Raw genomic sequence first — 23577 nt, forward strand, 5'->3', positions numbered from 1 at the left:
ATATAAGGGCCTTGTGAGGTCAAATGCCAATAGATGTTAGTTTACGACCATTTGGTGGTATTAGGTCTATCCGAATGAAATATTTCAAAAAAAAATATTTTGATACAGGAAGGAGAGATACCCGAAGCTAAAGTAGTTATACTGCCTGTATGAGTCAATCTTGTAAGGCAACACATCATTAGAGGTTAGTTGACGACTCTCTTGCAAAACTTGGTCTACATTACCATAGTAACTCTAATAGATATTGTTCGCTTAAACTCGTTACGTATCGTCGTCAGCCTCACAATTTTAAAACACGTCTACTAGGAAGAGGTTTCTACACCCTTGTAAGGAGTGTTTTGTTTCACTCTCCAATCGATGCAGGATCTCACAATCCACCACGCTTAAGAGCCCGCGTCCTCGCTGGCAGACCGCTAATTGGCTAGCTTTGATATCATTTGGCACAGTCTAGTCCATTACTAGTAGATATTGTTTCTTTTGCCTCATTACGTATCGTCTTAAGCCTCACAATTTTAAAACGCGTCTACTAAGAAGAGGTTTCCACACCCTTATAAAGAAATGTTCGGTTCCCTCCCTCATAGTACCTCATGAAAAACACATGTAAGAAGAAGTGCAGGGAAAAACAATTGTCACAACTATCATCATAAACTACGGACTGTCATAATCATTCAATACGAGTTCACTCAATAATAAGATCCTTCTCATCGCCATGCTAGATAACATACGGAAGCAAATCACGTACGAAAGAGAAATACTTTAAAATTGAAATTAAACACATTAGACATTTGATAGGCATTACATTCTCGAATCATGGCAGATATTGAAGTCATCAATTTATGGAAATTTGGAGAAATGGGTATTGTCGTTTTATCGAAACGCTTCGAACTTCTGAATCAAAATTGAAAAATTTACTCGAATGGTGCACAAGAACACAAAAATGGTACTATTTGGAGATAGGAAAGTTGAGAGAAATGGGTGTGAGGCCCCTCCTTGTTCCCATAACCTTATTCAACCATACCACTCTTTCCATTATTGAGAGAGAGAGATGGGGTTTCCCTTTCTCAATTATTAATATTCTTCTTCTATTGTCATTAAGTCTTTGGATATATAGAACATAAGGAACGCATAGTTTGATGTTGAAATTCAAAGCAAAAACACAATGATTCAGCTTTGAATCATATTTTTATTTTCCCCAACTTAAAAACACATTCATTATTCAACGCTCATATTACATCGATCTTATACAACATGGGACTACTACACAATTGGGAGCTCCTCCGGCAGCCACGACCGGCGGCGGCGCCACCGTGAACACCTGCCTTGAACATGTTGGTTTTAAAGTATGAGTATGTAGCGTGCAGGACACTCTTTTGACTCGATTTTACTGCTGCAATTACGAGGAAATGAACACCAAAAAAACAAAACAAAAGGAGAAAAAAAAATTTAACTTTTTTCACTAGGGTTATTACTACTTTTCTTTTTAATACAATTATTCAAAACGATGAATTTGAATATTATTGTGACATGTACCAATAGATATTGTCCGCTTTGGTCCATTATGTGTTGTTGTCAGCTTCACGGTTTTAAAATGCATTGCTAGGGAGAGGAATCCACACCCTTATAAAAAATGTTTCATTCCTCTCTTCAATTAATGCGAGATGTCACAATCGACTCCCTTGAGACCCAACGTCCTAGTTGGCATGCCACTTAATGATTGACTCTGATACCATTTATAACCGTCAAAACACACTGTTAATAGATAGTGTTAGCTTTAGCCCATTACGTATTACTGTCAGCCGCGTTTTAAAACTGTCAACCTAGTGTCAAAATGACATTTGACAAGTTCAATTATTTAATAGCATTTAAAGATGATAAATTATGAAGGCTTAAATATTGCAAAAACTCAGTATTTTATAATGAATATTTTTATTCAAAAACTATTTTATTCTGAATAATAATAATAAAAAAAATGAAGAATGTTACCGTTGAGGGGCAAGAGTTAGGCAGGCTGTCGATAAAATAATAATAATAATAAGTTATTAAATTCATCCTTTTTAACACAAAAACAGAGAGAATATCGTATATTTTTAAAGATTTTAACTCAAATTACAACTCCATCCCGACACCAATTTGTTTACCATTCCATCTTTATACATAAAATTTTAAATATTTTCATAACTTTATTATATTCTCGACTTTCTTATATAATGTTTAAAGTGTGATGGAGAGGGTCTTTAATTCTATCGATAAACTACATTGACTATCGACAAACCGAGGAAGTTTAAATCAGTCTTTGTAGAAGTTATAAACTTAGTCAAATCTGATCTGTTTGAAGTTCGTTTCCAACATGATACTCTTTTTATTACTATGTAATACTGCTCTTCACTACTCGTAGAACACTCATATGGTTGTCATCGAATCTTGAGATATCACAATTAGGAAGTGTTTATACGACTTAAGAATTCGATCCTAAATTACAAAGATTAAATGGGTTGGATTTTTTTTTCTCCAATTTGGATTGCATTCAATTTCTAAAAACTAAAATATTTAAGTTAATTGGCAAGTTAATCTAAAAAAAAAATACGGAGATTACAAAAATATGGTTAATTATTGTTTTTTTTTTATTTTAATTATTGTGAAAATTAAGAATATTTATTTAATATTTGATGTTATTTTTAAAATTATTATAAAGATCAGAATATTCGTTTAATATTTGATCATTTTTTTTAATTAATGTAATATATATATATATATATATCCGGATATTTTTTAAAATATTTTTTTTAAAAAAAATTATCCAACTAATAAAATTGGGTTGGGTTGTGAACTGGGTTCGTGGGTTCGAGTAATGGGCTCGAGTAATCCTTTAATTGGTACGATAATCCTGAAGGCCCAATCAGGCCCAATTAGGCCCAGGCAACCAAACTCTTGTAAGCCCAATATGGGTCTGATGCATTCGGGTCCAACAATTTGATCGAGAGATAATAGGGCGAGGGGTTGATTGTTCTCTGATGGCAGAAACACAGGGGCAGAAGAGAAAAATGGCGGGTAGAAGAAGGGAGGGAGATTCGAAGAAAACAGCCCCATCTTCCCACCCATCTTCCCAGTGGCCAGCCATTAAACCCAAGCAGGATCTTCAGATCAATCGCCTCAAAGAAAATGATCTTTTCACCGTAAGAATTCAGATCATAATTGCCTTTCAACTCTCCATCTCTTAATAGGTTTTCATTTTTTCATCTTCATTCTTGTTCAATCCCTCAATTTCTTCCTTTCTCTGTTTTTCCTTCATCTTTCCCCGTTATCGCTAGTGGATTACTTTTTACTGTCGAGATTATATCGTGAAATGGCTTCTTGACGCAACTTGCAAGATTTCTTGCCATACCCATTTCAATTTTCCATTTTCTGAATTCTATTACAGAAGCAATTACCTAAATTTGATTCTCAACAATTTCCAAATGTATCTGATAACTAGCTAATTCCATATGCTTTGCTTCAGTACTTTTTGGTGTGGGAATGAATGTAATAGTTGAATCTATGCAGGTACCAAGTTTTTTCACAAGTGTTGAGTCAAAAGCATTCATCAAGACGGCAGAGTCGATGGGTTTTGTTCATCAGGGGAGCCTCGGTCCTTCTAAAGGAGAAGCTTATAGAGATAATGATCGAATCTCGGTGAATGATCCTGATTTAGCAGACACCATTTGGCGTTCGGGACTTGATAAACAATTTGCTGATATTAAAATACGGGGAAAAGTTGCTGTTGGGTTGAATCCAAATATCAGATTTTACAGGTGACTTCAGCTTTACTTTCTTATCAAGCTACTATGCTTTTAGGGGAGTGTTGCCTCATTACAAAGCATTCGATACTTATGGATGAATTGGAAACGATTAAGTGTTACATGGATACACATGCTTATTCTTCTTGCCTTCAAGTTTCAAATTATATCAATCTAAGTTGAGCTATAATGCACAGATTATACTTCGTTTTCCTACTACTTTGAATGGATCAAGCATGCTTATTAACTTTCCTATAACTATCATAGTCTGCCCTTAACAAACACCTTGGTATAACAATGGTATTTCAGATACAACGTTGGGCAGCGCTTTGGACGTCATATTGATGAAAGTGTTGATCTTGGAGAAGGCAAGCGAACGTACTATACTTTGTTAATATATTTAAGTGGAGGTTCCAAAACTAAGACAAAAAATGATACCAACAATTCCAAAGATCCTTCTTCTGAGCCTCTAGTTGGTGGGGAAACTGTTTTCTATGGTTGGAGGAATGTCGTTGTGGCTGAGGTGAATTCCCTATTTTTATTTCCAGTTTCTTTGCTCCATTTACTTGCAATGTTCCTTATTATCACTCATGAACTTGCATGAGAGTCACCTTATTCGTCTTCTTGTCTTTCCCTTTTCCTGGTATTTCAAGTTCCTTGCATTTTTGTTTTTCTTTGCTTTGGTAGGTGGCTCCTACAGAAGGGATGGCTCTTCTGCATCTTCATGGAGACAAGTGTTTGTTGCATGAAGCTCGCAACGTTACCAAGGGTGTCAAATATGTTTTCCGTTCAGACGTCATATTTTCTTGACGATACGTTTAGGTAATTCTGTTGATTCATTGGTTGAGTTTCATGTTATTTGGCAGTATTTGTAACCTAGCCTTCTCTTTTCTTCCCTAGTTCCATTTTATTTGTCCACAATTGATATATTTCATCGACTAATACATATAATTGATGATAGGTTGTCAGTCTCGACGAAAAATAATTGAATTACCTACACATGGTTAAGATTGTGCTATTGACTTGGTTATCTACAGGCCCCATGATGTCGTGAAAACTGCCAAACAGGTCACTAAGGTATCCTCCTCATTTGATTCAATGTCTAAAAACCAGATTTTATATTGTAAAAGAGCTCGTCCAAAGTTGATTTTCTTGCGTCCAGGTTGGTCCCTGGAATAGCTAAAGAATTCAGTGTATCACTACTTGAAATGGAACTGTTCATAGTCTTATAAGCTGTATTACTTGGTGGCTTGTTGAAATATATGACATTCTACTGCATATGCCACTGATATATGCTGTTTGTTATATTTACCTTCTTTCCTTTTCTGCCAAAGGAATTTTATTTTCTAAATTTGATGTTTCATCTCGTGTCATGATTGTAGTTCAAAATTTCCATCTTTTTGTGGCTTTTGAATTAGGGCATTACAAAATGGTTCATTTTTATCGTATTCAGAAACTTAGATTTATAGGACGGGTGAGTGTATTGTTTGAAAAAACTCTTCTTGATTGAAGAGTTGTGTTCAACAATATGACATTAGAGCGAGGATGGTATAGGTTATCAGATCTCCTAAAACTCTTAGTATGCTATGCGGTTGCAGCTCTGACTGGTCTTCCACATCAGAAACAATATTTTGAGACTATTAGTGAGTTTTTTTCGTGTCGTGAGTAGTCAATGACTCTACAAGTTCTATGTCGAAAACTAACTTGTTTGGTATTATTGACCGGTGATGGATGGAGGAGTTCGCAATAGAAAATGGAAATGGAGTTAATAGCTTCTTTACCAGAAAAGTTACCAATGTTGGTTCACCATGTCGAAGTTTATACACCTCAAACTATTTAAGGTCAAAGTTGAGCCATTAGTTCTTTCATTCTCCACAGTTGGGGAAGAGAAATCCTCACTTTCAAGATTACAGATTCATAGATATCTCAAGGGTCAGTCGTATTAGGTTCTTTCTCTTGGAAAGATGAAGGAATTCAACCCCATAGGCTGTTGAATATTTAAAAACATGGCCATTTTGTCTCTGATACTGTCTTATTCCTTTACAAAATAACAGAAGACGTCCGATACAGCAGGAAAATGGTTATTGTTATAGTTGCTATTGTTCAGTGAACTTGTTCTTGCCTCAATCTCACTTTATTTCAAGCAGTATGAATTCAACATTACATAACTTTCGTTAAAAAAATTTAAAAAGACTCTTTCTGTCCCTCTCTCTCTCCCTCTTTCTATCAGTTCACCACCCTGCAATTGAATCTGACATTGCCATTTTCAATAACCCCAACATTACCCAATTTCACCATTGAAGCTGCAAATTCCTTAAAGAACAAGTTCTGATCATTAGCAAACGATTCAACAATCGTTTTAGTCCTTGAATCACCAAACAGAGATTGATCCGAACCAAACACACCCTTCCCTTCCAACAGTCTCTTGTAATACACATTGTCAAAAGTTGAGGAAGTTGGGTCCAAGAACTGTCCTGCATTTTTGTCCAAATTTGGTTTTGGACATTTGTTTTTCAGAATTTGAGCAAACCCAGATTCCAAAGTTGGATCAGTATCATGAATCGAGCTGAAGTTGCGAAGTCTAGATTGAAAGGAAGAACAGTGGGAGAACCCAAGCGTATGAGCCCCGGATAGAGCAACCAAGTCTTTAACTTGCAATCCTCTGTTTGCAAAGCTCTGGATTAGTTGAGATACATTGAAAGTTGGAGCTGGTAAGTTGATGGTTTCAGAAGCATTGGAAATCTTCCCATCTTTCCTTCCTTTGAGTACACTCCAATATGGCCCCCCAGACTGCATATTTTTCCAACACATGAGGAAGGCAGAGTAAATATTACTGAACTTTTGGAATTAATGAGCAAGATGTTTGGAGGGGTAGCGATGATGAGTTACTTACCAGAGTAACGATATCTCTAGCAGCAATGGCGACAATATCAGCACAAGAAACAGAATGTGGGCAAGCAGTTTCAAGCTTGGATTTGGCCTCGTCGATCACATAAAACGACCTTAGCGAGATGTTTGGAGGCGCATCTTTCTCTGCCTGATTCCCTGGCGTTGAATCTATCAGCACTGATGCATCGCATCCCTGTCAAGTTATAAGTCATGTCAGCAAGGAATTGAAACAGAAGAGAGTAGCAGAAGATGTTTGGAAGATTACCCTTATGAAACAGTCGTGGAAGAAGAGCCTGAGAAGACGAGCAGGGACTCTCGGGTCGTGAATGGAAGCATTGTAGACGGTTTGGAGGATGATTTTCTCGGCATTGGGACATGTTTTAGAGTAATAATTGGTATCAAGAACTGCTTCCGACACACAAACAATCATCATTAGAAACAAGACTGTCGCATTTTTAGCCATTGTCTGAAACATAAAAGCTTGTCCTGATCAGGTACTCTACTTTGGTATATTCTGCTTGACAAAGTTGTGATCATTATATAGAGATTTATAAGAGAAAATTAGCTGTGTTCATTGGGATTCATCCTACTATTACTGTACTTCCAAGCCACTCCATTGTGGAATAAGAGATCAGCTGTACTGCTCACTTTTCCTCCTCTCAAACTTTGGGAACCCATTAAGCAACCATGCAAAAAGCATCCATAATAATAATGTTTTGTGTTATTCTAGTCGTTCTAGTACAAGATTCACCCCCTCACGGATTGAGTTAGGTTAGGTTGAGTTGGAAAAATCTCTTCAACCAACCTACAATTTCGAGTTAGTTTGGTTGGTATGCCGAACAACTTGAATAGTATTAACAATTCAACCCAACCCTTTGTTTTCGGGTTGAGTTATAGGGTTCTTTTTTTCATAAAATTCAATTGTCGTCCTTTACAAGTTACAATGCATCATTAGCACCATCAGTTACAAACAATAAATATTTTTAATCATTTTAAAAGTAGGATAGGGTAGAATTCTAATGTAACTCTATTTTCAATGTGGTAAAATTAGATTAAAGAGTTGATTAGTAGGCAGTGTCCATCAGGTTTGGTGTGTGGATGTGGATGGATGGGTAGATGTGATAGTACAAAAACAATATATTATGAGCTTAGTTCTGATTTTGAAAGTACAAACATCGTCGAATTAAAAGAAAGAGGAGACGTGAGTCGAAGGCCAAGTGCTCTAGTCAACCTTAAATGAAGCCTAATCTAATACCTCCTGATCAGCCTAACTCCGATCGTAAAGGAAATGGATGGAATCCTAATTGAAGGGCATATAAACATTCATTTTTCACATTGAGAAAAATAAATGATGCGATTGTATCTATTATAATATTGAGCTATGGCCATAAGCTGTCCGTGAATTAAAAAAAAAAATCTTCGGATTTGAGGAGTCCAGCATCAGCCAATCTAATGTTGACACGTGTAAATCTGGCACATGACAGGTAGCTTCGATGACGTGGCCCACCCTTCCTGACCTAACTCCTTTACAATTTAAAAATAATCCAATAGGCCTAATGTGGGCCCCACCACGCGGCACGCCTTGCTTGCGGGACCCTCCATACACGTGCATCCCAATCTTTTTTCTAACCCACCACCTTGCACGTGGGAACATCTGAGTCACGTGACCAATATTTCCTAACCCTCCTTATTTACCGTAAATCAAGGCAAGTCTTCTGAGCTCTGCTAAAAAAGGAAACTTAGTTCCATTGATGAAGTGAGAGATTTGAGTAAGCTCTGTCCCCAACTGTTTAAATCTCCAGTGTTCTTACTATTACACTACAGTTAACACAAAATTTCATATAAATTCAAACAGAGCAACGAAGAAGGCTAACAATTAATTTCCCAAAGAACTGCTTTTTTCCTACTCTTTTTACATTACTAACTTCTAACACTGCAAACAAGAAGATGATGAAGAAGAAGATGACGAATTTTTCAAGGTTTTGAACATGGCGCTTCAGAATTTGCAGCCTTTGCCCGACCCATTAATTCCAGTTCCTTCTTCTCGTGAATTTCCATTGAGAAATCTCTCAACATTTCAGTGGTACCGATTGAAGACGCCGCACTCGAAGTTGACGGAGCACTCATCGTCACCGGAATCGAACTCTGAGAAATGGTAGCCGACGAAGAACCACTTCCCATTCCACTGGAACAATTTGTTATACCTCCTCTGGCTAGAATCGGCACTACACCCCCGAATTGCAAACTGGGATTTATTGACGACACGAAATTAGATATGGGTCTCGCCGGCACCGCCCAGAGCTGCGGCTGTTGGTTGCTCGACGTTCCCGGAACCATGAAGAACTGCTCTGTAACGCCACCGGCGTTTGCCCAGAATGGAACGATACCGGCGCCGTAAGCTGCCATTGGAGTAATCGGCGTAAGCCCCGAGGAAACAGAAGTTTGATCGTTGCCATTGTTGGATTCGGCGTAAGCGTGTTTTTGTCTTCTTTTTCTCGGTGCTTCGGGAATTTTCGCATTTGGCCTCGCCAGAGATGTGGTCGGGATTTTAAGCGTCCCGCCAACGGAAACGGCGATGGCCGGAACGGTGCCTGTTCCCGTCGCTTCGATTATTGCCGGTTCTGCGTGCTCGAGTAGCCACCGGATTGTCTCCCCGTCGGATTTATGGTCGAGTTCTCTGGTCAGCTGAAAGATACGGGCAGCGCAAGCAGCCGGCATCCGAATCCTCCGGCCGCGGCCCTCCACCTTCGTGTGGCGGTCCTTGGACGGACGTTTCGCCGGTTTCGCCCGCGTCGACGGTATCTGGAAAAGACTGAAAGGATGCGAAGTATCCAATCCGTGCCCCGAAACCGCTGTTTGGTGATCCGACGGTTGGCCCGACAGACTCTCCTCAGCCTTAATAAGATTTAAAGAATCCGCAGTAGTTTGGGTCTGGGTTTCAGAGCAGCCATTGGAGATTCCTTCCTGTTCCTCTTCCTCAACGCGATGGTTTTGATTAGCTTCCTCCATGTAAAACCCAAAAAATCAAAATCAAACCAAAACCCAGAAAAATTAAGATATAATCACAGAAACCCAGCAACGAAAACGCCTGAAATCGAGTAATTTCGAATCAGTGAAGCGTTTCAGAAGATGAACTCGAAGAAGAAGAAGAAGAAGAAGGGAATAAAACGTTGACTAGAGCAGAGTGAATCTGATCTGAAATTTGCAGTGTGGATGATTAGACAGACTGATACAGAAATCAAAGCAAAAAATTGAGTTTTAGACTTAGAATTTGAAGTCAAAGAACGAACCCTAGAGCCGAGGAGCAGTTGCAGAGAGCAATAAGCCAACCCCACTTTTTCCTTTGAAGAGGGACCCTCAATCAAAACCCTATTTATCTATCGGAGTTAAATTAATGGACGGTTCAGATCTTGCCACGTTTTTGCTTAGGTCAAAGATTTCTTCGGTTTCTGCCCAAAAAAATTTAATTAATTAAAAATAGAGGTTGCATATATATATATATATATATATTGAAATTTTGACAAAAAGTGACTATTTAGCCATCAAGAGCTTGTTTTGGTAGTGAAGTCGAAGTTGTGTACAACATTCGCCTTGAGAAAAAAGATGGGATTGTGTAACTAGTTGGGGGAATATTATGTTCAATCTGAAATGGGTTTTGTTAGATTCGATCAAAGATTGTAAGAACTTAAGGATCTTTAAGAAGATTCATGCGCAGTTGGTAGCATCAGGATTAGTTTACGATGATTTTGTCACAAACAAAGTGGTTGAATTCTTTGCCAATTTTGTTGAGTTTGGCGACTATGCCTGTGATTATCTCAAACAAGTCAACATTCGCTTAGGTTCGTTTCCATTTAACTCCCTGATTAATGGATATGCTGGTGGTGAGTTCCCACAAATGGCGGTTTCAGTTTATAGAAGGATGGCGCGAGATGGGTTTGTGCCTGATTTGTTTACTTTTCCAGTGCTTTTTAAAGCATGCTCTAACTTTTCAGGGAGCAGAGAAGGTAGACAGGTTCATGGCGTGGTGGTTAAGTTGGGGATTTTGAGTGATCTTTTTGTGCAAAACTCGCTGGTTTGTTGCTATGGAGCTTGTGAGGATTTTTCTTGTGCAGGTAAGGTGTTCGATGAAATGCTTGTTCGAGATGTTGTTTCGTGGAACAGTTTGATATCTGGGTTCATGAAGGCGGGGCGTTTTGATGACGCAATTTCTTTGTTTTTCAGGATGGATGTGGAACCGAGCGTTGCAACTTTAGTTAGTGTGCTTGCTGCTTGTGCAAGAAAGGGAGAGTTGTATATGGGGAAGGGGATTCATGGTATGATCCAGCGAAGGTTTAAGTTGGATTTGGTTCTAGGTAATGCAATGCTGGATATGTATGCAAAGAATGGATGTTTATATGAAGCTAAGAACATATTTGATGAGCTCCCAACAAGAGATATTGTGTCATGGACTATCATGATCACTGGATTGGTGCAGAGTAACCATCCAAAAGAGTCCTTGGAGCTGTTTTGGATGATGCGAAACTTGGGCATTAGCCCTGATGGTATTATCTTAACTAGTGTTCTATCTGCTTGTGCTAGCCTAGGAACACTCGAGTATGGAACATGGGTCCATGAGTACATTGATCAAAGAGGAATCAAATGGGATATCCATATTGGAACTGCTATTGTTGACATGTATGCCAAATGCGGCTGTGTCGAAATGGCTCGGCAAATCTTTAATAACATGCCTCAAAGAAATACCTTCACTTGGAACGCCTTGCTATGCGGTCTGGCTATGCATGGACTTGCGCACGAAGCGTTATTTCTTTTTGAAGTTATGATAATATCAGGTGTCAAGCCTAATGAGGTAACATTTCTAGCAATTTTGACAGCTTGCTGCCATTCTGGTCTGGTTGATGAAGGGCGCAAGTATTTTGATAACATGAGTAGTCAAACGTATAATTTATCTCCGAAGTTGGAGCATTATGGATGCATGATCGATTTGTTGTGTCGAGCGGGGCTCTTGGAGGAAGCTGTGGAGTTGGTAAGGACCATGCCAATGAAGCCTGATGTGCTTATCTGGGGAGTGCTACTAAATGCTTGCAAAACTGTTGGAAATATTGAGCTCTCTCAACACATACAAGAGTACATCTTGGAACTTGATACGGAGGATAGCGGAGTCTTCGTGCTGCTGTCCAATATATCTGCTACTAATGAAAGATGGTCCAATGTGACTCGATTAAGGAGGTTGATGAAAGATAGAGGTGTAAAGAAATCACCTGGATCAAGTGTCATTGAGGTGGATGGTAAGGCTCACGAATTCGTGGCTGGCGATATTAGTAACCTTGAAATCGAAGAAATCTACAAGGTGTTAACCCTCATTAACTCTGTCCTCCATGAAAGCCATTTGATGCACCCATTGTAGGTTGCTGGTTCACTTTTAGTATACGTTTCTTTGCCTTTTAGTACATAATTACGTTGCTTCAAATGGACTATTACATTCTATTATGCTGTGTTTGATGTGAATATTTCCTTGTCCATGCTCTTGAACTTGAACTTTTACCGGTTGATGCTGTGGAAAGTCTGTTATTAAATGATTTACATTGTGGGAATCACCTGTGTGCCATATACTCTTCATGCTCATTTGAGTTGATCTAAATGATTAGACATATACAATGTAACGGCCCAGGCTCACCGCTAGCAGATATTGTCCTCTTTGGGTTTTCCCTTATACGCTTTCCCTCAAGATTTTTAAAACGCGTCAGCTAGGGAAAGGTTTCCACACCCGTATAAAGGGTGTTTCGTTCTCCTCCCCATCCAATGTGGGATTGTGGGATCTCACATGTGATGCCCCATATTGGTTGGGGAGGAGAACAAAACACCCTTTATACGGGAGTGGAAACCTTCCCCTAACAGACGCGTCTTAAAGCCTTGAGGGGAAGCCCAAAGAGGACAATATCTACTAGCGGTGGGCTTGGGTCGTTACAAATGGTATCAGAGTCAGACACCGGATGATGTGCCAGCTTTCTCGCTGTTCCCCAAAGGGGGTAGACACGAGACGGTGTGCCAGTAAGACGCTGGGCTCAAAGGGGGTGGATTTGGTGGGGTCTCACATCGAATTGGAGAAAGGAACGAGTGCCAGCGAGGACGTTGGGTCCCGAAGGGGGGTGGATTGTGATGTCCCACATTGGTTGAGGAGGAACCCTTTATAAGGGAGTGACGCGTTTTAAAGCCTTGAGAGGAAGCCCGAAAGGGAAAGCGTAACGACCTAGGCCCACCGCTAGCAGATATTGTCCTTTTTGGGCTTTCCCTTTCAAATTTTCCCTCAAGGTTGTCAAAACACGTCGGCTAGTGAGAGGTAAAGAATTCTTCGTTTCTCTCTCCGAGTGATGTGAGATCTCAAGTGTGTATATATATATATATATGATGTATATCATGAGTCTATAGAGTTCTCGTCGTATTTTTCTTTCCAACTGGTGGTTCATCCAGCAGACCTCTGTTTTAAGCTGCCAGAAAACTCTAGCTTAGAGGAAGGAGCCATGTGCGAGCCCTTGAGTGTTGGTGTTCATGTTTGTGATTGGTCCAGAAACAAATGTTTTGGTGATGGAAGATAAATGTAACTAAAATAGGGGCGTGAAGGCCAAGTTTCGAAGATCAGATAGCTACAAGATAAAGGATAAGGGATAAGTGATTAGAACCACACAAATTCAAGACAGCCTCGTAGAACATTATGCTTTGATTTCATGGACAATTCGGATATTCTTTAACAGAAACAGAGCTGGTTTCAAAGGAAGAAAAAGGAGATTACCCCAAATGGGTTGTAAGCTAAACACCCCCAACGCTCCATTTCTCTTCAAATTCCCCACAAAAAGCCCAAAACTTGGAGGGAAAACCTTCACTTTCTGTCCTAATTTCTGTCTCAGCAGTCAAAGCCAAGAAACACCCACCATTTCCACCGCCAAAACCCCTCAAACCCAGATCCCAAAATCTAATTTTTCCACCGTTAATTTCAAGTCTCTCACAGCCTGTAAGCTTGGCATCTCCAGATACCCTGATTTTGAATACAACGCTGAAGGAGGAACAGGAACTGGCTCCGCCAAGATCGACGGCGACGGAGGCAGCGGCGAAGTTTCAGTTTCATTCGATTTGGGCACCCTCTATATCCCGCCATTGACAACTCAAACCACAAAGTTTCTTGGTCTTCCATTGCCACCGTTTCTGAAGATCGACATCGTCCCAGAACTCTTCCACGGGAACATCAATCAAGAATCCGGCAAGGTAATGTCTGATAAAAGTCCTACCCATCCGAACAAAATCCAATACAAAAATATTGATATGCTATATGTGGACATTTTGATGCAGATTGAGCTAGAATTCAAGGCAAAGTTCTTATTCTCAGTTGGGAATGTGTACAAAGCTCCTCCATTGCTGGTAAAAACAGTGCTGACATCTGAGGAATCAAAAGGAAGCATAAGAAGTGGAAAAGGTGAAAGATTAGATGAAAAGGGCAAGTGCAGATTGGTGGGGGTAGCCATTGTTGACCCCATTGATGATCTGCTTCTCAACTCCTTCCTCTCTCTCCCCACTGAATGCATTGCAAAACTCAATGCCATAATCACGTTCTCTTAGACACACGAAGAAGAAACTGTAATTTTTGTTTGGGACAAAACCAGACACATACATATTGAAACCAACAATTTTAATGCATAGGTACTTGTTCTGTTCTTCCGTCATTTTTATTTGTGTTTGAAGTGGAGAGCATATTAATAATATCTCCTTTATATGGCTGAGATTTTGTCTTAGGAGAAGAACATGGTTTTAGTTTTCCATTCATTATTTTATAAGATTTAGAATAATTTATTAAAAAAATTATTACTACTCTTTAATATATAAATGAAAGGTTCCAACTTTTTACGCGGTATTTGTAGTGTTACATCCTAATAAAAAAAGTCGAACCCGGTTTCCATTAAAGCTTTTCTTTTTATGTTCTCACGATAATGAATCAATTCAGTTTTTTAACCTGTCTAGTGTAAAGTTTTTCTTTTTATCTTCTCACGATAATGAATCAATTCAGTTTTTTAACCTGTCTAGTGTAAAGTTATATTTAATGTTTTATCAATACATTAGGAATGAGAATGAGACCTACAACTTCGACCTATGAAAAATATGTGACAGTGGCGTGAATGAAGGGTTGAAATTACTACGTTTTTTCTTTTCAATGGCTAAATTGTAAATTTATTAAAGTTAAACGGTACAACTCAAGTCTAACTGCTCAGAAATAGTCCTCTTCGAACTTTCCCTCTCGAGTTTTCCCTCAAGATTTATAAAAGGCGTCTCTTGGGGGAGGTTTCCTCATCTTTATAAAGAATGTTTGGTTCTCCTCCTCAATCAACGTGGGATCTCACAATCCACCCCTTTTGTGGTCTAGCATCCTCGTTGGCACTCGTTCCCCTCTCCAATCACATCTAAATCTTAAGAATATTGGGGCTAAGTACTATGTTTTACCTTATTAATATCCATCAAGAAGAGATTATAAAACACATACTATAGATGGATGAGACGGTGTAATGTTTATATATAATAAAAAAATAAAAAAACAAACAAACAAAATTTCAAATTTAATTTATTTGGAATTATCGTAGAATAAAATATCTTTTTGTTCTAAAAAAAATATTAATCCGAAAAGAAAGGGAGTAAAAAACAAACATTATTGTCAATATAGGATAGACTCTAAAAATAAAAAAAAAAAAGGGGGGGAAATTCATACACTTGTACTAGAATAATTATAAATGAAAAGACTTTGGTATATGAATTTAATAAATATGAAATATAATTGAGAGGTCTGAATTATTTATTTAATGGAAGGAAAGAAGATCCGAGTTAATAATAGGGAAGGTGTTTGAGTAAAATGGAGGAGAGGAGAGAAGAGGATGAATGGGTGCAGGTGTCAATCAGTAGGAAGGCGAAGATCATCAGCTCACATCACCACCACTCTTTCCCCCTCCGCCTTTGATTTCCCCATTTTCCATTTCTAAATTCTCTATCCCTTCTGTTCTTCATCTCTTCCTCCCTCGCCTCCAATCCAATCCAATCCAATCCTCTCCTCTCTGTTTCTCAACAATCCCTTTACTCTGTGATTCATGAAACCTTTCCTCTTTAACAATCTTCACTCTCTTCACTCTTATTATTGACTCCTTTTCACTTTCCACCCCATCTCATGGCCCTTCTCTTTCCTCTCCCTTTCTTCTTCTTCTTCTTCTTCTTCTTCTTCTTCTTCTTCCTCTTCCCTCCCCTACACGCCAGCCCCGGCGACTCTGATCCACTTTACAAGTAATTCCCACTTCATTTCGTTCTTCTGCGTGCCGTTTTGATTTGGGTTTTATTCGGGTCCTCATTTTCAGTTTGCCCTTTTTACGCTTCTCCCGTTAATGGGTATTTTCATTTTCAAATTATTGCTTGCTCCTTGCTCCTGATTGCCGAATGATGCTGGGAACTTTGTTTTTTATTTATTCAAATAAAAGGGGTTGCTCTGTGGTTGTGTGATAATCAACGCATGCAATGTTTTCTAATTCTGTGCTTCTTTATCCGTTCATTCTATTCTTCTACTACCTTTTACTCAGAAATTCGTCAGAGTTTTTAACGTTTTCATCCTTTTATTGTATACTAATTATTGGGTAAACTCCCAAATACTAAGTGCCCTCTTACCCACTGCCTGAATTTTCTCCCCTTTCTTTTTGCTTCAACTTTTGAAATTTTAGTTCACTAATTCAGCACCAATTCATCTTATTACAAGAAATTCGTCAGGTCTTGTTATTTGTGAACACTGTTTATTTAGGCACTAGCTTCAATGGGTAGGTATTAGATTAAGTCATTGAATTGGGTTTTGACCATTGATATTGGTTTGGATAAGAGTGTGAAGAAGGGGGTTTCATTTCCTTGTTCAGCAAACGTGCTGCTTATCTTCATGATTTCCTTGTCTATTATTGTTCAGGGATTGTGTGGTGCAGTGTGAGAAATCTGGATGCGCTGGTGACAAATGTTTTCAGCATTGTAAATTCTCATCTGATGGGAAGCCTGTGGATGGTCCATGGTATCTGCAGGAGCCTCTGTATCTTCGATGGAAACAGTGGGACTGCCAGACTGATTGCAGGTACCACTGCATGTTATCTAGGGAGGAAGAAAGAACAAATCTTGGTGGTGAGCCTGTCAAATACCATGGGAAATGGCCATTTAGGCGAGTCTATGGCATTCAGGTTTGCTCATTGAATTGGCCTAATTTCTAAATGAAATTCATCCCCATTGTGCTCTTCTTCTTCTGCTCATCTTGAACTTTTGCCATTGATATGATAGGAGCCAGTTGCAGTTGCTCTTGCCGCACTCAATCTTGCGGTGCAATTTCATGGCTGGATATCTTTTTTCCTTCTTCTAAACTACAAGCTTCCACTGAAGCCAAATAAGAAGACATATTATGAATATACTGGGCTGTGGCATATCTATGGCATCCTAGCCATGAATTCTTGGTTCTGGGATGCTGCATTTCACTGTAGGTAAGCTTTCTACAAGCTAAAATAACCTCTTGACATTACTGTTTTTTCAAAACATAGTCCTGAATTCTTCCTTAATTAATATGAATATGGCTAGTTGCCTTGTTATTATTAGCAAACTCAACATTTGTGCCCATCTTTCTACCCTACCGTAGGCTACTCTTTACAGTTCTAACTTACAACCTGCATTGCTATGGTGTTTGGAATTGAATTGTTTGTAGACATGTGGAGTTGACTGAGAAGCTGGATTATTCTTCAGCTGTGGCATTTACTGGGTTTTCCCTAATTGTAGCCATACTGCGAGCTCTTAATGTGAGGGATGAGGCTGCTAGAGTCATGGTCTCTGCTCCAATTATCTCATTCGTCACAACCCATATCTTGTATCTCAACTTCTATAAACTTGATCATGGTAATGCATCCATTTCTTAGACCGTATTTCTTGAACGCAGTTATATGATTCTGTTTGGAATGACTTTTCGACGCTTAGAAATACTTTTTTTAACACTCTTAGGAACTCTCTAAGAGTCACCGTTTCCCTGTTTTACATATTGTTCTCACCTACGTTGTTTGTCTCAATTAGACAACTTATTTCTCTGTCTGGTCCCTTCCTTGTATGTTATCAACTGTCTAAATGTCTTCCATGTTTGTTGTTCAATTATCAATATCCTTGCAAGGCTATGCAAAAGAAAATTTGAGGGTTAGCTTCTGTTGCCTCTAGTTCAGGTTGCTAGGTGATGTGTCCAAAGAGATGAATGGATCACTGGACTCCATCTCTCATTGTGTAACGACCCGCTTTTTGAGTCTGACGGTGATACATAACAAAGTAGGGCTAGACCTTCTCCATAGTAGTCACGTTTTAAAATTGTGAGGCTGACGGCAATACGTAACGGGCCAAAGCGGATAATATTTGCTAGCGGTGGGTTTGTGCTGTTACAAATAGTATTAGAGCCAGTCACCGGATGGTGCGATGAACTGATTGGCATAGGGCTAGACCCTCTTCATAGTAGACGCGTTTTAAAACTGTGAGGCTCACAGTGATACGTAACGGGCCAAAGCGGACAATATCTGCTAGCGGTGGGCTTGGGCTGTTACAAATGGTATCAGAGCCAGTCACCGGACAGTGCAATGCATTGATTGGAGTAGGGCTAGACCCTCTCCATAGTAGGCGCATTTTAAAACCGATACGTAACGAGCTAAAGCGGACAATATCTGCTAGTGGTGAGCTTAGGCGGTTACAAATAGTATTAGAGCCAGTCACCGGACGGTGCGATGCACTGATCGGAATAGGGCTAGACCCTCTCCATAGTAGACGCGTTTTAAAATCGTAAAACTGACGACGATACGTAACGGGCCAAAATAAACAATATCTGCTAGCAGTGGGTTTGGGGTAATAACATATTTGTTGTTATGACTGGCTTAAATTGCTACATTTCAGGTCTGAATACTAAGGTCTGCCTGGTGATGGGCATTACTCAGCTTCTTGTTTGGGCAGCATGGGGCGTTGTTTCTCACCATCCGTCGCAATGGAAGCTGTGGGCATTAGTCTCGGGCGGTGCAGTTACGATGCTGTTGAAGGCATTCGATTTCCCTCCATATGGAGGATATGTGGATGCTCATGCACTCTGGCATGCTACTTCAATACCTCTTTCATATATATGGTGGAGTTTCGTGAGAGATGATGCTGAATTCATAACTTCTGGTGTTCTCAAGAAGGTGAAGTAGAATACGTGATGTTAATCAGATGGAGGAAATTCTGAAACCACTTTCATTTCAGTGTTAGTTAGTTCATCAACACTCTGGTAGGTTCCCTTGTTTTTCTGGTGTTGCTTGGCGATTAACAAAATGTTGCCCAGAAATGTTGTTTGTATAATGATATTTGCATATCAGGACCAATGAGTTTTGTTTTCTGTTCAGTCTGTGTTTCTTTTTTTTTTTTTTTTAACTTCTTGGTCCTGAGATATTTGTGGGTCAACAGATGAAAGCCCCTCAGCACCATGGCAGTTCTTCTCAATGTAAACATACAATATTTTGCTGATATCAACAGTTTGTGTTATTCAGTCTGTGATGCAGTTTGCACAATTTCTCCTTTGCTTAGCTTGCTTTGGAATATCATTTTCAAACCCAATTTTCTTTCATTTTCCTTTATATGTTCTTGCATGCTAACTCTATAGAAACACTGAAACAACAATAACCCAGTTTCTTAAGGTGAGCGATATGGGTATTCACGTTGTTAAAACAACATAGGTAAAAGTTCACCGCTACCGAATATTATTCTTTTTGGGCTTTTTCTCAAGGTTGTTAGAGAGGGGTTTACACACCTTTATAAGGAATTTGTTTCCATCTCCTGGGACCTCATAATCCACCTCTTTAGGGGTGTCCTCGTTCGCACACCCCAGTGTCTTGACTCTTGTACTATTTGTAACAGCCCAAGTCCACGCTAACAAACATTGTCCTATTTAGATTTTCTTTTATAGGCCTCTCCTCACACCCTTATAAGAAATCCGTTCCCCTCTCCCACCGATATGAGATCTCACAATCCACCCCATTGGGGGCCAGCTTTCTAGCTGCCACACCTCCTGACTCTCTGATACCATTTGTAACCGCCCAAGTCTACCGTTAAATATTGTTCTCTTTGGACTTTTTCTTCCGGGGTTTCTCTCCAGATTTTAAAATGTGTCTACTAGAAATAGATTTTCATATCCATCTACTCTCAATGTTTTAAAATGTGTCTACTAGAGAGAGATTTTCATACCTTTCTTAAGGAATTTGTTCCTCTCTCCAACTGACGTGGGATCTCATAACATATGTCTACACATAGCTTTAGATCGAAGCCATTTTGGACAATATTTTACTAACAACCGATTCAAATGTTCAAACCACACTCCCAATTCACAATATGTAGTCTTTTCATATCAATCGAGATAGTTTTCTTCGTTATATACTCACGATATTTCTTTCTCTATCTAATATGAAACTTTGGGTGCTCTCCCAATACCATGATATGACTAACGAGTGTCAATATCTAGTCAAATCAAACAACTCACTAGACAACCTAATGCAATTGATGCACAACTTTATGTATCGCTCGTTAATGCATGATTCTGTCTTACTTTTTTATAATTGTGAATTAGAAATCTGATAGAACGTTAAACCAAAAGTCAATATATCTTAGCGACGTTCTTTTCAACTTGATCTCGACAAACATGCAATTAAAACTGTAACTTTTTTAAAAATATAAATAATTCTATTTGTTATCAATTAGGAAAATAGGAAAGTTGATACGTACGGAAATACAATAAAGGAAAAACGAGAAAAAGATTAAAGGGTGTTGTGGGGCCGAACGCGGCAGAAGACAGCATGTAAGGCGACGTGGCAAATAAGGACAAAAGAAGACGACCTTTCAATGACGTGGCAGAAAACTCCAAAACAAGACACGGTCTTCTCTCGACAGTTAAATGAAGGGAAACTGAATTTCCGATACCGATGATACGGTCACTGACTGTGACTGAGAGTGGGTGACAGAGAATTAGAGATTAGACTGACCAGTGGTTTTCCCACGGAAACGCGTCAGCCAACCACGTGGTAGTTATGTACGTGGCAGTACCAGGTCCACTCCTTAACCACAACCCCCCACTTGTTTTTAATATATTATATCATTTTATAATAATTTGATTGTGACATTTAACTTTATTTTTAAAGTATCTCTGTTATTTTCTTTTATATATATATATATATATATATAGTGATTGCATTTCAACCCTAATTATTTTTTTTTTTCATTTTTTTAATGATTTGAATTATCTCATCCTTACTAATTTTACCCAACATTATGGATTAAGAATTTGGATTTCAAATTTGATCATTAAATTAAATCCTCGATTTTCTCTTTTAAAATTGAACTTCTAGGATTTTATTGACGGGTTTTAGAGCCTACTACATGAAGCCTTGGACGTAGGTTAAGACTATGTCGCTTGGAATGTATGAAGCCTCGAACATAGGTTATCATGTTCATGACTTGTACCGTAAATTCTAGGATAAGTGTATTGAAGAACAAAAACAAGAATATAGAAAATAACCAAGAACAAGACAACGGTGAAGAACTAGAATATGGATCAAGATCTAAGTTATGAAGACGAGAATCCGAAACTTATTACTAAAACCCTTAGATCAGAACCAAGGTTGAGACCTCGATCATGACAAAAAACTCATAACTCAACATAACTTAAGGGCTTAAATACTTGCAACAAAACAAGTTAAGAAGAACTGTGATACCTCAGCTACTTATTGAGTCTTTGTACTCACTCCATATTTTTTTGGTAAATAAAGAGTTGGTCGAGTTCGAGAGCAGGCTCTAGAGTAGGTGTCATAGACAAGTTTATTTTACAGTTTGGTTTTCGAAGCCTCAAAAATCAGGTCATGACACGACACCTTTACTCACTTTTCTCGAGCTATACAAGTGTGAATGTTATTCCTAGAGATAATCAACCTAAGTTCTTTCGACATGATTTGACCCCACGAACCTAATTTTTAAGAAAGTTTTCCAAACTATGGCATAAGACAAGATTATTCGAAACCAAACACGTATAGCGCAAGAGTAGCTAGGGTTGTTTGGTTTGATCCATAAAGCAAACAAGGAGTGGAGGAAGAGGGGGTGAGCACTGACTACCTGGAAGAAGTTTCAATAATACACTACAGAATTGAGTCCTAAATTTAATACCCACAACTGCACCACCCTGCTGCACGTTAACCCCCCCTTCAACAACTGGAACCCCATTGGGGGGGTTATGTACGATATGTCGTTTGTGAGCTAAGTTTTGTAGACCCTCACAGCTCCCATGTTGGCCCTCTACCTATACTTCCCCCAATCTTCAATTCTGATAGAGACGACTCCATAAAAAAAACTAAACGTCTATACACTTCTGCCCAATTCTATGCCCTCGCCATGTGGGTTATTTATGTGCATAAGATGCTTATCATACTCCCCATGACTTGACATTCGAAATCGAGATATGTACGAGCTTTTTATGGCAGCTACTGAGTCTCGTACCCAAGAAAAATTAAAGCCTTTGGTAGCTACGGGTAGCTAAAAAGCCTCCGTTCATACAATATGCTTCTCGGTTTTTGATAGTTACGAACGCAATGAAACTTAAAACAAATCTGAAATAGTTAATAATTTCTATCTATACCACCCAACCCAATTTTTTTTATGGATGGTCTATTCATAAAAACTTTATAATTAAACAGTTAACTTATAGTTACTATCTATACCATTAAGGATCCTTTTCGACAATAAGTGGTCCATTCATTAAAACTTTAGGAATGGAACAGTTGTGTGGTCCAAATTGTGGAGAATTGGGGTATTCTTATTAATAGGTAACTCCTAAGGTTAATAAATGTTGCAAATTTACTTTTTTACTTCGAAAATGTAATAATTTTTATTTACAATAAGCTTTTTTTGGAAATTAAATTAAAAAAAAAAAATAGTATTATTGTATGCTTTTAATAAACATATATGGCATAGAAATGATTAAATTAATAATAATAAAAAAAAAACTTTTAAACTTTACCCTCCCAAAAATATCCTTAAAAACATTTTAAAGTTTTAATAATAACCTTAAATTAAAAAAAAAAGAAAATCTCAAAAATACCTCTAAACTAAAAGAAAAAAATTAAAAAATATAATTTTAAACGAAAATTGTTAATATTTTATTTCAAAAATATCCTTATCGCGAGTACACATTTCAAAAATACTAATTAACTTTCAATATTAACACTAAAAAGAAGATAATTATGAGGTGGGGATGGGCAGCTTCGGTCTAAGACGATAAATTATTTTTTTTTTAACTTTCTTTTTATAAATGATAAGCATGTTAATGCTAGCTCTGAAATTTATAGATATTTTTAAAATATAATATTAAAAGTAAAATAAAATAAAAAAATTGAATTATTTGAAAATATATAAAAAGTATTAATAATAATGGTATTTTTGAGTTCAAAGATTATTAAAAGTTAAAAGATATTTTTGAAACACCAAAATTAATAGTAAGGGTATATTTGAGATTTTTTTAAAAAATTTTAAATATATTATTGAAATTGTTTATGGTCGAGAGATATTTTTTTAGACAAAGTCCAATATTTTTATTAATTAAAATTTTAATTGGGGATGAAAAATAAAAAGAAAAAGAAAAATACACCAACTAAGTTAACAAGATTTAGTGTAGGCCAAAACTATAGGTTATATATTAATTAGATTCGATGTGATGGTGGTCTCGAAAATCATCCTTATTATATTATTTTTAGTTATAATGTATTTGGCGGAATAGCCAACCAGTTATGATTAGCTATTATTATAATAAACATGAAATTAAAAAAAAAAAAAAAAAAAAAAAAAA

The 23577-nt window shown here is 38.0% G+C and overlaps 6 protein-coding genes and 1 long non-coding RNA gene across 9 annotated transcripts in view; 5 read left to right on the top strand and 2 right to left on the bottom strand.

Annotated features, from left to right (window-relative positions):
- Positions 1-23577, top strand: part of LOC111449417 — a 33928-nt gene that overhangs the window by 1913 nt on the left and 8438 nt on the right. Inside the window, exon 2 of the long non-coding RNA XR_002711613.1 lies at positions 12914-12999. This is a non-coding gene — a long non-coding RNA (uncharacterized LOC111449417). The remainder of the gene's footprint in view (positions 1-12913; positions 13000-23577) is intronic.
- Positions 2996-5124, top strand: LOC111449413. 2 transcript variants are annotated; one of them, XM_023089287.1, is made up of 5 exons: positions 2996-3173; positions 3541-3788; positions 4083-4296; positions 4461-4595; positions 4735-5124. In XM_023089287.1, the coding sequence occupies exons 1-4, from the start codon at positions 3012-3014 to the stop codon at positions 4581-4583; spliced, it is 747 nt and encodes a 248-aa protein (XP_022945055.1). In that variant the 5' UTR covers positions 2996-3011; the 3' UTR covers positions 4584-4595; positions 4735-5124. The 2 variants fall into 2 exon arrangements, with proteins under 2 accessions (XP_022945055.1, XP_022945056.1); XM_023089288.1 differs by having other exon boundaries at positions 4461-4585.
- LOC111449412 (peroxidase 66) lies at positions 5864-7326 on the bottom strand. The gene is made up of 3 exons (XM_023089286.1): positions 6928-7326; positions 6667-6855; positions 5864-6563 (listed from the first exon to the last, which is right to left on the bottom strand). The coding sequence occupies exons 1-3, from the start codon at positions 7135-7137 to the stop codon at positions 6000-6002; spliced, it is 963 nt and encodes a 320-aa protein (XP_022945054.1). The 5' UTR covers positions 7138-7326; the 3' UTR covers positions 5864-5999.
- Positions 8486-10006, bottom strand: LOC111449411 (transcription factor TCP19-like). The gene has a single exon (XM_023089285.1). It carries the CDS (start codon positions 9669-9671, stop codon positions 8637-8639), a length of 1035 nt encoding a protein of 344 aa, XP_022945053.1. The 5' UTR covers positions 9672-10006; the 3' UTR covers positions 8486-8636.
- On the top strand, positions 10198-12169 carry LOC111449406 (pentatricopeptide repeat-containing protein At4g38010). Of its 2 annotated transcripts, XM_023089279.1 has the most exons (2): positions 10198-10501; positions 10655-12169. In XM_023089279.1, the coding sequence occupies exons 1-2, from the start codon at positions 10297-10299 to the stop codon at positions 12064-12066; spliced, it is 1617 nt and encodes a 538-aa protein (XP_022945047.1). In that variant the 5' UTR covers positions 10198-10296; the 3' UTR covers positions 12067-12169. The 2 variants fall into 2 exon arrangements, with proteins under 2 accessions (XP_022945047.1, XP_022945046.1); XM_023089278.1 differs by having other exon boundaries at positions 10199-12169.
- LOC111449415 lies at positions 13114-14431 on the top strand. The gene is made up of 2 exons (XM_023089289.1): positions 13114-13919; positions 14004-14431. Exons 1-2 carry the CDS (start codon positions 13455-13457, stop codon positions 14268-14270), a joined length of 732 nt encoding a protein of 243 aa, XP_022945057.1. The 5' UTR covers positions 13114-13454; the 3' UTR covers positions 14271-14431.
- LOC111449410 (post-GPI attachment to proteins factor 3-like) lies at positions 15493-19250 on the top strand. The gene is made up of 5 exons (XM_023089284.1): positions 15493-15971; positions 16633-16894; positions 16992-17188; positions 17407-17594; positions 18621-19250. The coding sequence occupies exons 1-5, from the start codon at positions 15859-15861 to the stop codon at positions 18905-18907; spliced, it is 1047 nt and encodes a 348-aa protein (XP_022945052.1). The 5' UTR covers positions 15493-15858; the 3' UTR covers positions 18908-19250.

The sequence above is a fragment of the Cucurbita moschata genome, unplaced genomic scaffold (assembly GCF_002738365.1).
Source record: "Cucurbita moschata cultivar Rifu unplaced genomic scaffold, Cmos_1.0 Cmo_Scf00011, whole genome shotgun sequence".
NCBI lineage: Eukaryota > Viridiplantae > Streptophyta > Magnoliopsida > Cucurbitales > Cucurbitaceae > Cucurbita > Cucurbita moschata.